This window comes from Malania oleifera, chromosome 4, assembly GCF_029873635.1.
Source record: "Malania oleifera isolate guangnan ecotype guangnan chromosome 4, ASM2987363v1, whole genome shotgun sequence".
NCBI classification, from domain to species: Eukaryota; Viridiplantae; Streptophyta; class Magnoliopsida; order Santalales; family Ximeniaceae; genus Malania; species Malania oleifera.
Window position 1 is genome coordinate 90,753,421 of NC_080420.1, and position 13,747 is coordinate 90,767,167.

Genomic DNA, 13,747 nt, shown 5'->3' on the forward strand with positions numbered 1-13,747 from the left:
CTAATACATTTCATTATTTCCAACATGTCATACATAATTCATAACTCAACTCAATATATTCATTTTACTCATGCCACACAATTTAAATAATACTTCTATCTATATAACTACTTAAATAATAAGCCAACCCATGTTCATCATTTGCTTTATTGAAAATACAAGTTAAATTATCTCCATAATTTATCTAGAAAATCCATTATTTAAACCATTCCATTTTCGAAAATAATAACTAATAACACTTCCCTAGGCTCAAAATCTCAGTTTAAACGGTTGGCTTTCAATACTCGCAGGATAATCATATAAATACACAAATAATTTCCATTTTAACCGTTGAAATTTACAATGCTATATGCTTAATCTATTCCCCTTACTTGATTTCCATAAACTATGCCAGCAGGGACCCTAAAACGATGCCTACGGCGCTCGCCCAACCCTGATTGTATAACCCTAGTTTAATCAAATCAACTCCAAATAAAATATTATTTTAACGTTTCCTAGGTTCATAAACTCCAAATAAACAATTAAACCCCCAAAAATAACCAATTTGCTTAATTCCCTAAATCTTGCCTTAGCCTTGGAGTGGTGCCTACAATGCTCCTACGACAAATCCACTTTGGTTAAAATGTCGATGGCGGAGAATAGAATCCAAGGGTATTCTCCGTTCTTTGATCGACGCACATTTGGTTGAGGAAATCGAGGTGTGAGAGAGAGGTGATGGAGTAGCTGAGACATGAGGAGAGAACTGAGAGTTGGAGAGAGAAAGAGCACTGGAGTGTCAGAATTCCAATTCAATTTGGATTGCAGAAAGCTTCTTCAGGAAGCTTTCTATTATATTATCATATATACTTTGACCATTAAAATACTATTATATTATATACTTATATATATATATATATATATATATATCATTTATCCTTGTATATATTTATACATATATATAACCATCATATTACTTTAATTTAATTAGTTCAATTTAATAAATTTTAATTAATTAATAAATATTTTTTTTTCGGTTGCTACATCCATACCCGGCTCCGTGCTGGTCATGATCTTATTTGCACCCCCTAAGGATGCTAAATTGTTTGTATACTATTTTATACAACCTAAAGATTCGAAAATAAAAAGAAAGACGGGTTGCCTCCTAGAAGCACTAAGTTTATCATCTTCAGCCATACACATCAAAATTACAACTTGAAATTATCCTGGTTCAATAACAAGCATGTCATCCCCCACTTCATCTTTGAACCATGTATCATTTACCCAGATGTTCCCTTCTAACCTAGAAACTGTATCGCGAATTGAGAGGATTTGTTCATATGGGTCATCCTGGTCAGATAAGGGGTTGTTCTCTGGTAGAATTACCTCCCCCAAAGGATTCCTCCATAGAATTGAAGGGGCGACATCCTCAATGCATTCATCGATCATATCGATGTCCATATCATGGATGTCTTCAGGTGGATGTTGAGATGCATGGAATACATTCAACAAAAGTTGTAAGTTACCAAAGGACACATCCATAATCCCTATCCTGCATTGAATACAAGCATTTGTTGTAGCCAAAAAGGGTCATCCTAACAAAAGAGGGATCTGGTCTTTAGTTTGGTTAGAGGGTTCCATATCCAAGACTATGAAGTCAACAAAATAGTAAAATTCATCGACCTTAACTAAGACATCCTCTATTACACCCCGAGGTTTTTTCACTGACTGATCAGCAAAACTTAATTTTACCAGGGTGGGCTTCTGCTCTTCTAAATTAAATTGCTTGAAAACTGAGTATGGTAGGAGGTTCACGCTGGCCCCTAAGTCCTAAAGGGCCCAATCAATTGTGTAATCACTGATTACACATGAAATGGTTGGGGCACCAGTGTCTTTTAGCTTAGGATGGAGGTGACCTAAAAGGATTGAACTTGCATGTTCGGTTAGCTTGACTTGCTTGTTCATATGCACCCTTGATTTTCGCTTTTGCGTGCATAGGTTCTTGAGGAATTTGGCGTATGTAGGTATTTGCTTGATGGCGTCTAAGAGAGGGATGTTGACCTTAAATTTCCTAAATGTGTCCATGATGGATTCAATAGTGGTCTCCTTAGATTTAAAGGGTGCATGGAGAGATGTAGGATAAGGGGCTACAGTAACATGGTGGGGGAGTGTTTCATGTTGTGGCAAGACAAATACTCCAGTGTTTGCTTCTAACTCATAAGAGAGAGGGGTGCTTACTTTTGTAGGTTCGGCCCCCTTCTTTTCTTTGCACTTCTCTTGACTTGTTGTCTCCCCGATCCTGTTGTTGATCTCCTTACCACTCCTAAGTGTGGTTATTGCCTGGGCATGTACTTTATACGATGAAGGCTCTATTGTGTTCTCACATTCTATTCCGCATTGAGGTGTTGTTTGCAACAGGTTTTCCAACTCACCTTTGTTTCTCCCACCAACTGACCTAGTGAATTGCCCCATAGTGGTCTCTAACTTAGCTGTGGATTGCGAGTGAGAATGGACTAATTGCCGCTTCTCGTGGCAATCTGCTTAAATGCTTTGTAAGGTTTTCAACACCGTCTCTTGAAAGGAATCATGGTTAGTTTGTTGAAGAGGTGGTTGTTGAAACAATGATTGCTTCTACATTGCAATAGGGGGATCTTGGACATTTGGATATGGTCGAGGAAGTGAAGCACTAAGGTTTTGTTGAGGTCTTTAGACTTGAAAGCCTGGAGCTTGTGGCCTTAATAGGAAGTTGGGTTATTGCTTCCATCTGAAACCATTGGTGTTTGAGTTGTAGTTGTTTGTTTTTCGATTATACCAATGGTGGATGGCCATTACGTCCTTATGCACAAGCTCAAGTTGGGGAGGCGTGTGTGGGCAATTATAACAGGTATGCACAGGGTCAGAACAGTTTGCACAAACTTCTACACATGCCATAAGTTGTGGTTGTTGTCGTAGATGTAACAACTTGCTTATCTTATCATACATTCAAACATATTTAATAATAAAGTCGACCCAAACCCATGGGTAGGGGGACACCTGTCATACACAGTGGAACCTAGGCAGCAGTAAATGTAAATCATCATTTCATAACCACAAAATACATAATACCAAAGTCAACTATAATCCAAAAACATGGTGTTTATATACAATCTCTCAAAAATACAATAAGTATCTCTAGGATCCCACATCAAAATCTCCTAATCCTAGTTCAAACTTACCCTCCTAGTGGGGTAGCACAACTGACTCAACAGCGGCCTCGATCCGCTGGTATTTCTGGGTTTTTTGAAAATTATTTAATGTTGGGGGTGAGACACCTCTCAATAAGGGAAAATAAACTAAATACAATTGTGTGGCAACATGAATAGTTGATGCTATAATACATTTACAATACATTTCATATTTTGGAAAACATTCATGATAACATATCTGAATAATCATAAACTTTCATAATTTCTAATAATTCATACTGATCATGAAATATCTAATATATCTGATAATACCGAAATCTACCCAAGATGTTATAGCTAGCTGATGTCATGTATTACCCTTTATGACGGGTTGTGCAACCCGAAGGTGGGACTCGACAATTGCTGGCCAACCACTGCTTAGTCAAAAATGTTTATAAGTACGATGGACCCGCCACACCCTGCTCTGGACTACCAGGTGGATGTCTACAACTCTACACTGAAAGCCATATCGACTATCCATCTCTCACCCCCTTGTGGGGTGGTTAGCACAAGTCTGAACATAATAATCTGATCTGTATAGCTACGGTACCGTGCTCCTGTAACTGAACTGCACTATCATCCAGGTTTTGATAATATATAATACATGATAATATATATATATATATATATATATATATATATTTGTCTAACATAAATAGATTGATAGCATTTTCTGAAATAACATACATACATATGGCCTTGCGTCAGTTTCTTTCATATCTGCAGTCTTGCGCCGAACATTCATAAATACGGCCTTGCGCCAAAATCATGCATAATACACAACCTTGCGCTGAACATTTCATACATATCATTCTGAATAAATAATTCATTTATCATGTATTTGAAAAATATAACGTACTACATTATTTCATAATTCCTGAAAACATACTTTATTCATAAAATTGTCATATCATAATTCTTCCCACGTAAAATAATATTCATACCACACTTTGCTGTATAAAACCATACAATATATTTTGAAATCATAATTTATGGCATTTCATACATATATATATACATTTCAACATAATAACGGTATTTTCCCACATATGCATTTTTACCAATCTTCTCATATATATTTACATGCTTCCTGAAAATAAATTTACTGATAAATAATAATATAATTTGTGTAGAAAGTAACTGTTTTAGTTTATTCTCTTACTTGATTTCTGAGAAGAAACCTCCTAAATATACTAGTCCTGCACTCGTAGGGTTCCTCGTTCAACTCCCTAAAAACAATTACTTTCAAAACTAAACTTCAGTAGTTCTCCATGAATAATATTTCCTATAACTACGGGAAGACCAAATTTTGAATAAAAAGTCTTACCTTAAATAAGGGATGAATTTCAACTCTACCCCACTAACGATCCACTCTGGTAGATTTGGAGAGAACTTCCCCAAGAGCGTCGTGGTGGTCTCAAATCATCGATTTGGTGAGAAATAGGGCTAGAATTGAAGAGAGAAGAGAGAGAAACCGTAGAGGAAAGATAGTAAGAAATTTTCTGATTTTTTGTGTAAAAATCCGAGGTTGGGCTATTTATACTATGGGCCTCATTGATGAGCCACGTCTCCTCATCGATGAGGTCAAGAGGAAATTCGTTGATGAACTCTCCCCTTCGTCAACGACATTCAGAGTCGCCCAAAACATCCTCTCGGCATCTTCGTACACCTTCGTCGATGGGCCCACAGTGCAATGTTGTGTTTGTCGACGAAGTCTGCCACCGTTTTTATTTTTACTTATTTCCATTATTCCTCTCTCTTTAATATTTAAATACTATTATTCTTCGGGTTATTACAGTAAAGACAAAAACTGATAAAGTTTCTGGGATATTGTGTGTAGAGTGGGACTTAGGTCATGGCTGGTGGTCAACTCGTAGACTCCCTTAGGTTTAAAAGTTTATGGATTAGGTAGTCTACGGGTGGCAGTCATGTGCTGCTAAGAGTTTTCAGCCAAATTTTGAAAGAGAATCCAGGCCTCGTTCTCGTGCTTAGTGAGGAAAGTACCTCCACACAACGCGTCAACCATGGACCTATCTCTCTCAGCCAACCCTTCGTAAAAAGTTTACACTAATTGCCACCTAGTGACGTGGTGATGTGGCCATTTAGGGAGGAGGTCCCTAAAGCACTCCGAAGTCTCGAAAAAGAGTTCCCCATCCATCTGTGAGAAACTTGTGATAGCTCTCCGATCAGTCTTCCCAATTGGAAAGTACTTTTTAAGAAATTCATATTGCATGGTGGCCCAATTGGTCACTAAGTTCAGTTCTAAGGATGTCAGTGTGACGCCCCGATTTTCGTACCAATTTTTTTCTATAAAAAATAATAAATATTCACACGTCATCAATAATATTCACAAATCGGCCACGTCAACAACCCTGTTACCACCCATATGACCCGACCCGTATTGGGTACCGGGTAAATAGTCATTTCATTTATACAATCTAATAGCGGAAGACAGTATATACATAACAATCAGAATATAATACCCAGAGTATCAACATACAAATATATACACATTACCATCTCATACCCAAAAACAACACAACCCTAGGGAAATTACATCTCCCTAGTTTAAGAGCTCACCCTGTGTATCAGGGTCTCAGCTCCCAACTGTCTTGGAACTCTTTCACCTGGCTTATCTCTATTCCCTGAAAAGTTTAGATAATTTGGGTGAGACACATCTCAGTAAGACGAAATAAATTATTTATGATGTATGGCAGTATGAGTTTCCTGATACCATATTATATAAACATATCAGTGATTGTATCTTCTGAGAAAATACCCCATTCCATATATACAGTCATATAGATATACAACACAAGCTTTCAAAAGGTTTTAATTTCGTTTCCAAAACCATTCATACACAACTCACGTTTACTAGCGAAATTCCTAAGAATAGAGAAGCTTACCTGCCCATACAAGCATCTTCCCTCTACCCTGACATCGTTTGTATTCTTACCCAAATAACTCGGGTTCAGCCACAACTGATACTTATCAGAGCACCACCTTACTCAGTAAGCCCTCAAGCGGCGTGTTTTAATTTCACTTTAATTATTTATATTATTAACTCACGCAATTTCATTTCTCATTTTCTTTCAATTTCATTTCTCATTTTCTTTCTCATTTCTGTTTTCATTTCATTTCCATTTTCATTTCCTTTCCATTTCCATTTAGCTCATGAGTGTCCCCGGTAACCATTATACCCATGTTTGTAACTCATGGTTGCCCTAAGGATATTCACTACGCCATGCTTCCCCCTATGGTCAGGGTTGTGCGGCCCGAAGGTTGGATCTAACCGCGGTTGGCCAACTTGGTTGGATCAAAATATCATATCATATATCTTGTATCTGTAGTACGACCGACCGACCTATAGCTCTAATCCGGACTCAGGAGGCACAAGAACTCTAGTATATAGCTCAATTGATTGTCACGCCACATGCTCCACGAGTTCGTGTGGTTGCACTACACCAATAGCAACGGTATTGTGTTTAACATCATAACCCATCATTAGAGTTTCCATATCCATCCATCAGGGTTACCATTACCACATACCCGCAATTATTATGCGGTATTGGTATTTCATCAATCATATTTCAATGATCTCATTGCAGCTTTCGCACTTTACACTGTTCATATTTCTCAGTATTCACAATTAGTATTCTCATTTCAATCATCATATTTCAATTTCCATATTAAATTATTCACGTTACAATATTCTCATTTTCTCATTCTCAACTTAGCATTTATTTTGCTATATTCACATTTCAATATACTCATTTCAATATTCACATTTCAATTATTTATATTGCAGCATTTACTTTGCAATATTCATATTTCCCATATTCACATTCCAGTATACATATTTCAAAATTCACGTTTTCATTTTCATTTTTCAATATTTTCATATCAATATACACAATTAGTCTCATGTCAGTATATCTCAATTCATCTCAATAAAAATGGTCTCATCATTTTCTGTGCACATTTCATCATCTCATAATAGTATACACCATGTTTCACGTATTTCAACATTTCTCAATAAAACATATCTTCATTTCATAACCATTTTCCCGTACACACATCAATGTTTCACATTTCAGTATTTCTCAGAAAAAACTTATTAATATTTATCACTTTTCATCACCTCTTATATTTCAAATACCAAAACACCACAATTTAATATAAATCATATGCCACACAATTTTATCTGATATCCATATCATAATAATTTCAAAAAAAATATTATATTCTCATTTTCACGTATTAACAAAATTAGTAATTCTCAAAATAACTGTAATAATTTATTCCCCTTACCTGGCTTACGGAGATCTCGCTAAAAATACCCAATTCCTACGCCCCTCGGCGTTTGCAGCCCAAAAACCTGAAATTCACATTTATCCCGAATTATTCAACTCAACTCCCAAAATAATTTCCATTTATCACTTCCTAAATTTCGTATATTCCAAATTAACATTAAAATTCTAAAATACTCCACTTACCCTGATTTTCTTAAACTACGCTTGCAGGGATCCCGAAATTATTCCCGTGGCGCTCACCTGAACCCTGAATTCAATAACCCAAGTTCAACTTCAGAATGCCCAATATTCTAACATTCCAAATCTACATTATTTAAATAATAATTAATCCCTTAATAACCCCCTTATCCTAATTTTAGGGTTATACCTACAACAACCCCTCGGGCAATCCGTCTCGCTAGACTTGTAGAGAATCGTTCATAGATTCTCGTGGTGACGTCTGATCGTCAATTCGACTTAAGATTTAAGAAAAATTGAGATAAGAGTGGGAATTTAGCTTACCCTAGGAGATATACCTACCCCGATCCTACGATAAATTCGCTTTGGTAGAAATGACGGTGGTGAAAAATAGAGTTCAACGGTATTTTCTGATTTTCGATCGGTGCTCGTTAGGCTGGAAAAATCAAAGAGAAAGAGAGAAGAGATGAGGAGAGAATGTGAGAGGACTTAAGAGGCCAGGGGGAAAGCATGCTTGCTGCAAATTGACATTCAGAGGCTTCCTGAGGAAATCCTTCAGGAAGCTTGTAACTTATAATGTATTATAACTTTTACTTATATATATATAATGTATATTATATTATTATTAATTAATTAATAATAATATTAATTAATTATTTATTTATTTATTTTTTATTTTTTTAAATTGTTATTATTATTATTCTTTTTTTAAGATCACTACACCTAAATATTTTTTGGGGTCATTACAATCAGCCAATATTTGGCCTTATCCTTCAGAGAGAATAGGAAAAGCCTAAGACAAAAAACTTCATCACTGAAATTAGGTATGCGGATGGTGGAACAAATTTCCAAGAACTCATCTAAATGCTTATAAGGATTTTCTATAGAGTTTCCATGAAAGTTGGACAACATCGAGATGATTGAAGTCTTTATCTCAAATTGGGCCGTTTGAACATCCAGGAACCAGATAATAGATGACGATGTGTATGCATTAGGTACAAAGTAGTCCCTAAGAGGCCGAAGGTGTTGCTCTCCCACCACAGGTAGGTGGGGAGCATGGGGTTCCGGGATTTGTTCAGTGGGAATTGGGGGATTATCTTCGGCCATTGCTTTTAGTTCAGACGACTTAGCCTTCTCAGGATTAGAGATAGGCTTCCTAAGGGACCTACGAGATTTCTCAATCTCAAGATCTATAGGAACTATCTTGGGTTCCAAAGAACACAGACCCAATATACACACTTGCAAGCACACAAATTCATACTTCAAAAACATAAAGCAAAATCAAGAAAATAGAAATTAACAAAGAAAGTGAAAACAAACGGAGGGCAAATAAAAAGAATAAAGCAATAATACTCTAAAGCGAAAGTTGGCTTATAATCGTAGCCAAGTCCTCGGCAACGACACCAAAATTTGGTAGGCTCGCCAAGGCTTGGGTCCTTAACTACCAAAAATAATATTTATAAAATTGAACTATCCCAAGTTCAGTAGAAAGTGGGTAAGTTGGGTAATGATCCACGGAGACTTGAAGTGCAGTTATTAAACCACTTCCAGTTTAGTTTACTAAAGCCTTGTTATTAAAAAAAAGTGAAAGATGGTATTTTGCAATGATGATTGTCTAACAACTACTGGAAAGCATGTAAAGGAAAGCAAGTAAATCTAAACTACTAGAAAGCAAGTAAATTTCTAAGTTACCTTACTCCTACAAAGCGATACTATGATTTGAATCTGACGCTAGACGTCGTGCCTCTAACTACGCTCATCCAGACTTCCATAGAAGTACTAACCCAAGCGGGCCAAAGCGAAAGAGCGGCGATCGAGGCACATGGCAGTAAGGGTGCACCAACCATCCAGAGTGCAGTCGGGAACTAGAGTATACCCTGTATCAACGATAACGAACACCTCCGCAGTTCCGTAGCCAACTATTTCCCTCTGACTAATACGTAGTAGTGCTTATCCTTATTTGCAATCTTCCATAAAAAACACAACAAGTAAATGGAAAGAAGTAAATTGAAAGCAATAAATGAAAGCATGAGTAAAAAGATCATCCCTTTATTATTCAAAACGTCTGTCACTAATGCCAGAAGTACAAGAGGAGATCCTAATATACACGACTGTTGTATGAATGCCACCGATTGTCACAGGCCGTTGGACACTCCATACATGAACCGAAACTACTCTACCCCTACTCTAACTTGGCTCTCAATGACTTCCTAGGTCTATCACTCACCTAAAAGGGGCCAAAGAGGAACCCAGAGCTTGTGTTTGTAGTGAATACTTATAGGCTCTAGGGTTTGCAAGGTTTGTTTTACAAATTAGGAAGGTTTGCAGCAAATCTCACGAAGAAGATCGTCATTGTCGATCAAGTCGCTCCTCAGTTATTCTTGTGTGTGCCCTAGTTGGATCTTGCGGGAAATCAGGGATTCGAATCTTCAATATCTTCAACTTTGTCATGCCTCAAGGTCTTGATGGTCGAGCTGATGGTCAAGACTTGTAGTATCTCGATCTTCAGGAAATCTCAGTATCTTGACATGGTCGCCCCTGAAGGTTTCTTAGTCGAACACTTCATCAGTATTTCTGAATTTCAGTTTTGTCTCAACATCTTGACGCGGTCGCCTGGCGGGTCACTTGGTCACACACTTGGTCGAACCTTGCAACATTCTGATCTCGGTCTAAACCTTGGAGTCTACAGTGGAAGACTAGGTCGCCCTAATGTGTTGCTGGTCACGCCACATGGTCGAGCATCATCTTCATGTCCATCCATGATCTGAAGCTTTCGGAGCCTAGGTGGACAACTGGATTTAAACTTTGAATCCTCCAAATCCTCCTTGGCTTCTTGTAATGCCTAACTCCATGGTTTTAAATTGTTTTTCTCGAGAAGACAAACAAACCTTGCATAGCTCTGAATAATGATAACTTTGGGTAAATATAGAATAAAATAAGGATAAACAAAGGTAAATGAGGGTCTAAAATCATGTATTTTAAGGACTCATCACGCAACAAATATTTTGACAAAACCAGTTACTATTAAAAAGTTCAAGCATTGCTTGGACTTACTTCATGTCTCTAAGTGCTAGAAGGGAGACAGACCCAACCTAACGTTCCAAGGTCAAGGTGGAGCATTGGGCTATGTTATTTGGATTTCTCCAAAGGGGCAGATATTCATCAAGGTGAATATTGTTGTGTTTTGTGGCTCATATCTTTGAATGGATGACATACACAAAGGAGAAGAACATAGTACAATCAGCATGTTGTGGGAAACCGTCAACGGTTTGCTCCAACCGTCGACAGAACCGTTGACGGTTTGGCTGAAGATTTCAAAATGTTGTTCTCTGCTTTTTTCCATCAAAGCAACTGTCGACGAAATTGTCTAAATTTTGCCTCAAACCATCGATGGTTTGCTGAAACTGTCAACTGTTTCTTTCTGGGTAGCGAGGCTGATTTCAAATTTTGAATGTGAGAAACCTCCGTAGTGTTTATAAATGCATCATTTTGGGTGTATTCTCAATGTAAGAAGATCATTGTATTGTGTCTTTTGACACCAGGATAATGAAACTTTGCCGATTGCTCCCGTGGATATAGGCCATTACCGAACCACGTAAATTCTTGTGTTCTTGTGTTGATTCTATTTATTATCATATATATACTACATGGGTGTGTTCCATATTTTGTTCTTCATTGATTGTTGCATTGTTATTCTGCTGTGCAATACGATTCTATACACAACAACATGGATATGTTTATGATTGAACTTCAATAGGGCTTAGCATCAAAGTCTACGTAAATATTGATTGCATAATTAGGAGAGAAAGTTATGGGCCAAGCTTATTTGAGACCTTCGTTACTTATGGCCACTTGTCTTGCACCCATTTGGTGGACAACTATAATGTCAATAGTAGTGTAGGACTTATGTCTTGAGTTTAGTAGCATACTAATAGGTAAGTGGAGTATGACTCCTAGGTCAAAGTGATGTTTCATAGTGTTAGAGTGAGAATAACATAGAAAGCTCTTTGGAAGAGAGTGAGTGTTTATTAACATTGTAAAACCTATCAACTGTAATTGTTTTTAGTGTACTTGCCTCCCACTCTAAACACACGTCACATATGAAGGTGTAATAAGATAAACTACGTGGCTTTATGTATTTACAATATGATTCAACCCTTTGTTGCACATTTACTTACGATTTGCGACTTCTTTGTATAGAAGCATGTGAATGTATTCATGTATTGTATCTAGAGTTAATATTCGACTAAGTAGTTTAAGCTTATGTCGCTCAACTAGTACCACAACTCTCACACGGTGCGAATTATTTGACTTGTAACAATGGGCCTTGCACATAGTCACTTGGGAGCAAGGCCTTTAAATTTCAATTTCTACTAAAATTTTGACACTCAAAAGTATGGAAATTTTGATTTCAATTTGAAAAAATGATGGAAATTAGTAGTAAAGCATGATTTTTTATTTTTATGAAACTTTAGAAATGGTTAATAAACATAATAATGTAAGTTTTATGAATAATATATTACAAATTAAATACATCTTTATTGTGTACAAGGAGAGGGTGGGCCTTGGATCAATGGAAATGTTGCTTCTTCGTAATTGATTGGTCACGAATCCAAGGAAATAGCTACTCTGCATAAAATGTAGGGCTAAGATTGCGTACACTGTAACGACCCTCCCCTAGTCTCACAAAGCAAGGAGCCTTATGGCTTAGAGACGCCCTTTTTGTGTATAAGTGCAATAGTTGCAATATAATGTGTATTAAACATATTAGACTAATATAAATGAAATTCATAAATCAATTAAAAATTATTTATTATAAAATAAAGATATTTTAGACAATAATGGTTAAATAAAGTGTTGTTGAAAGTTTAATTTTTCATGTAATATCAAAAGTCCTCGTAATAATCTTTTGTTTCAATAAAGAGAAGATAAATTAAAATACAAATTTCACTTTGCATCTAAATCTCACATTTGAATTCTAAAGAAATTTCTTTATATAGTTAAATTTTGTATGATTCGATGAAATTTCGACAGAAATTATACAATGCAAAAATTGATTGCCATTTCAATTTCAAGGGTGACGAAAAATAAAAATTTTAATAATTTTGTAGAAATCTAAGACTAAGATCGAAAAGCATTATTTGGCCCTAAACCCCGTTTAGCCAATCAAAATGGACAGGCACAACATGAGTGTCAGGTGGTCATATGTGGATCAATTGCATGTACAATGGCCACACATGCTTTTGAAAAGTCATTCAGTTGGTGTGATTGCACTAATTGTGCCCAAGTTTTAACCTATGTTTTATACTCAACCCTAGACTTCAATTTGCCCAAAACTTTCAAGATGGTTTTAATTCATCCAGCAGTTAGTTTGGGGATTTTGGATAGAATTCCGAAAATGTTGCACTGTTAGTTTTCGGAGAACTGACCATGAACAAAATTTATTGTCTTGCAATTTCAACACATCCCGGACAAAAAAAAAAAAAAACAAGAATTAAAGCAAGAGAACAAAACAACAATGGAACAGGAACATTCCGTACACTGGGAGACGAATCTCTTATCCTATGCAAGGAATATAACACTAAAATTGTCAACTAGCCTAGGGAAAACAAATAAGAATACAGAGATTGGGAAAAATGTGATGAACCACATTTATAATAATTGATCCACACAACTCTTGTTGCGAGACTTCCTACGTTATTAATCAAAAGGAGCAGCCCGGTGTACAAAGCTCCCGCGTATACAGCATTCGAGAAAGGGACGGATCACAATGGATCTACAGACGCAGTCTTACCTTGGATTTTTACAAGAAATTGTTTTCGCGCCTTGAACCCGTGACTTCTAGGTCACATGGCGATAATAAGTTATTAATCAACAAAATAAATATACAATATGCAAACTAATAATTGTCTGTTGGAAATGCTTCATCACATCTCCATGTCCTCCAAATCTGGCAGGGGAAAACGAAGAATTGCTGCAATCCCAGTAAGCTGCGCGAGTTCTGCTTTTATACAATGATCATGGTGAGCCCAAATCATATCCAAAGATACAAACAAG

General features: G+C 36.6%; 1 protein-coding gene and 1 non-coding gene across 3 annotated transcripts in view; one reads left to right on the forward strand and one right to left on the reverse strand.

Moving 5' to 3' along the window:
* Positions 1-5,284: 5,284 nt before the first annotated feature.
* On the forward strand, positions 5,285-5,393 carry LOC131154655 (small nucleolar RNA R71). The gene has a single exon (XR_009136571.1). It is a non-coding gene; the product is annotated as a small nucleolar RNA R71 (small nucleolar RNA).
* Positions 5,394-13,317: 7,924 nt separating this feature from the next.
* LOC131152952 (protein PELOTA 1-like) overlaps positions 13,318-13,747 on the reverse strand; it is a 39,225-nt gene continuing 38,795 nt past the window's right edge. For both annotated transcript variants that reach the window (XM_058104921.1, XM_058104922.1), the window contains exon 17: positions 13,318-13,691. In XM_058104921.1, coding sequence (XP_057960904.1) covers positions 13,618-13,691 — 74 coding nt within the window. In that variant the 3' untranslated portion in view covers positions 13,318-13,617. The remainder of the gene's footprint in view (positions 13,692-13,747) is intronic.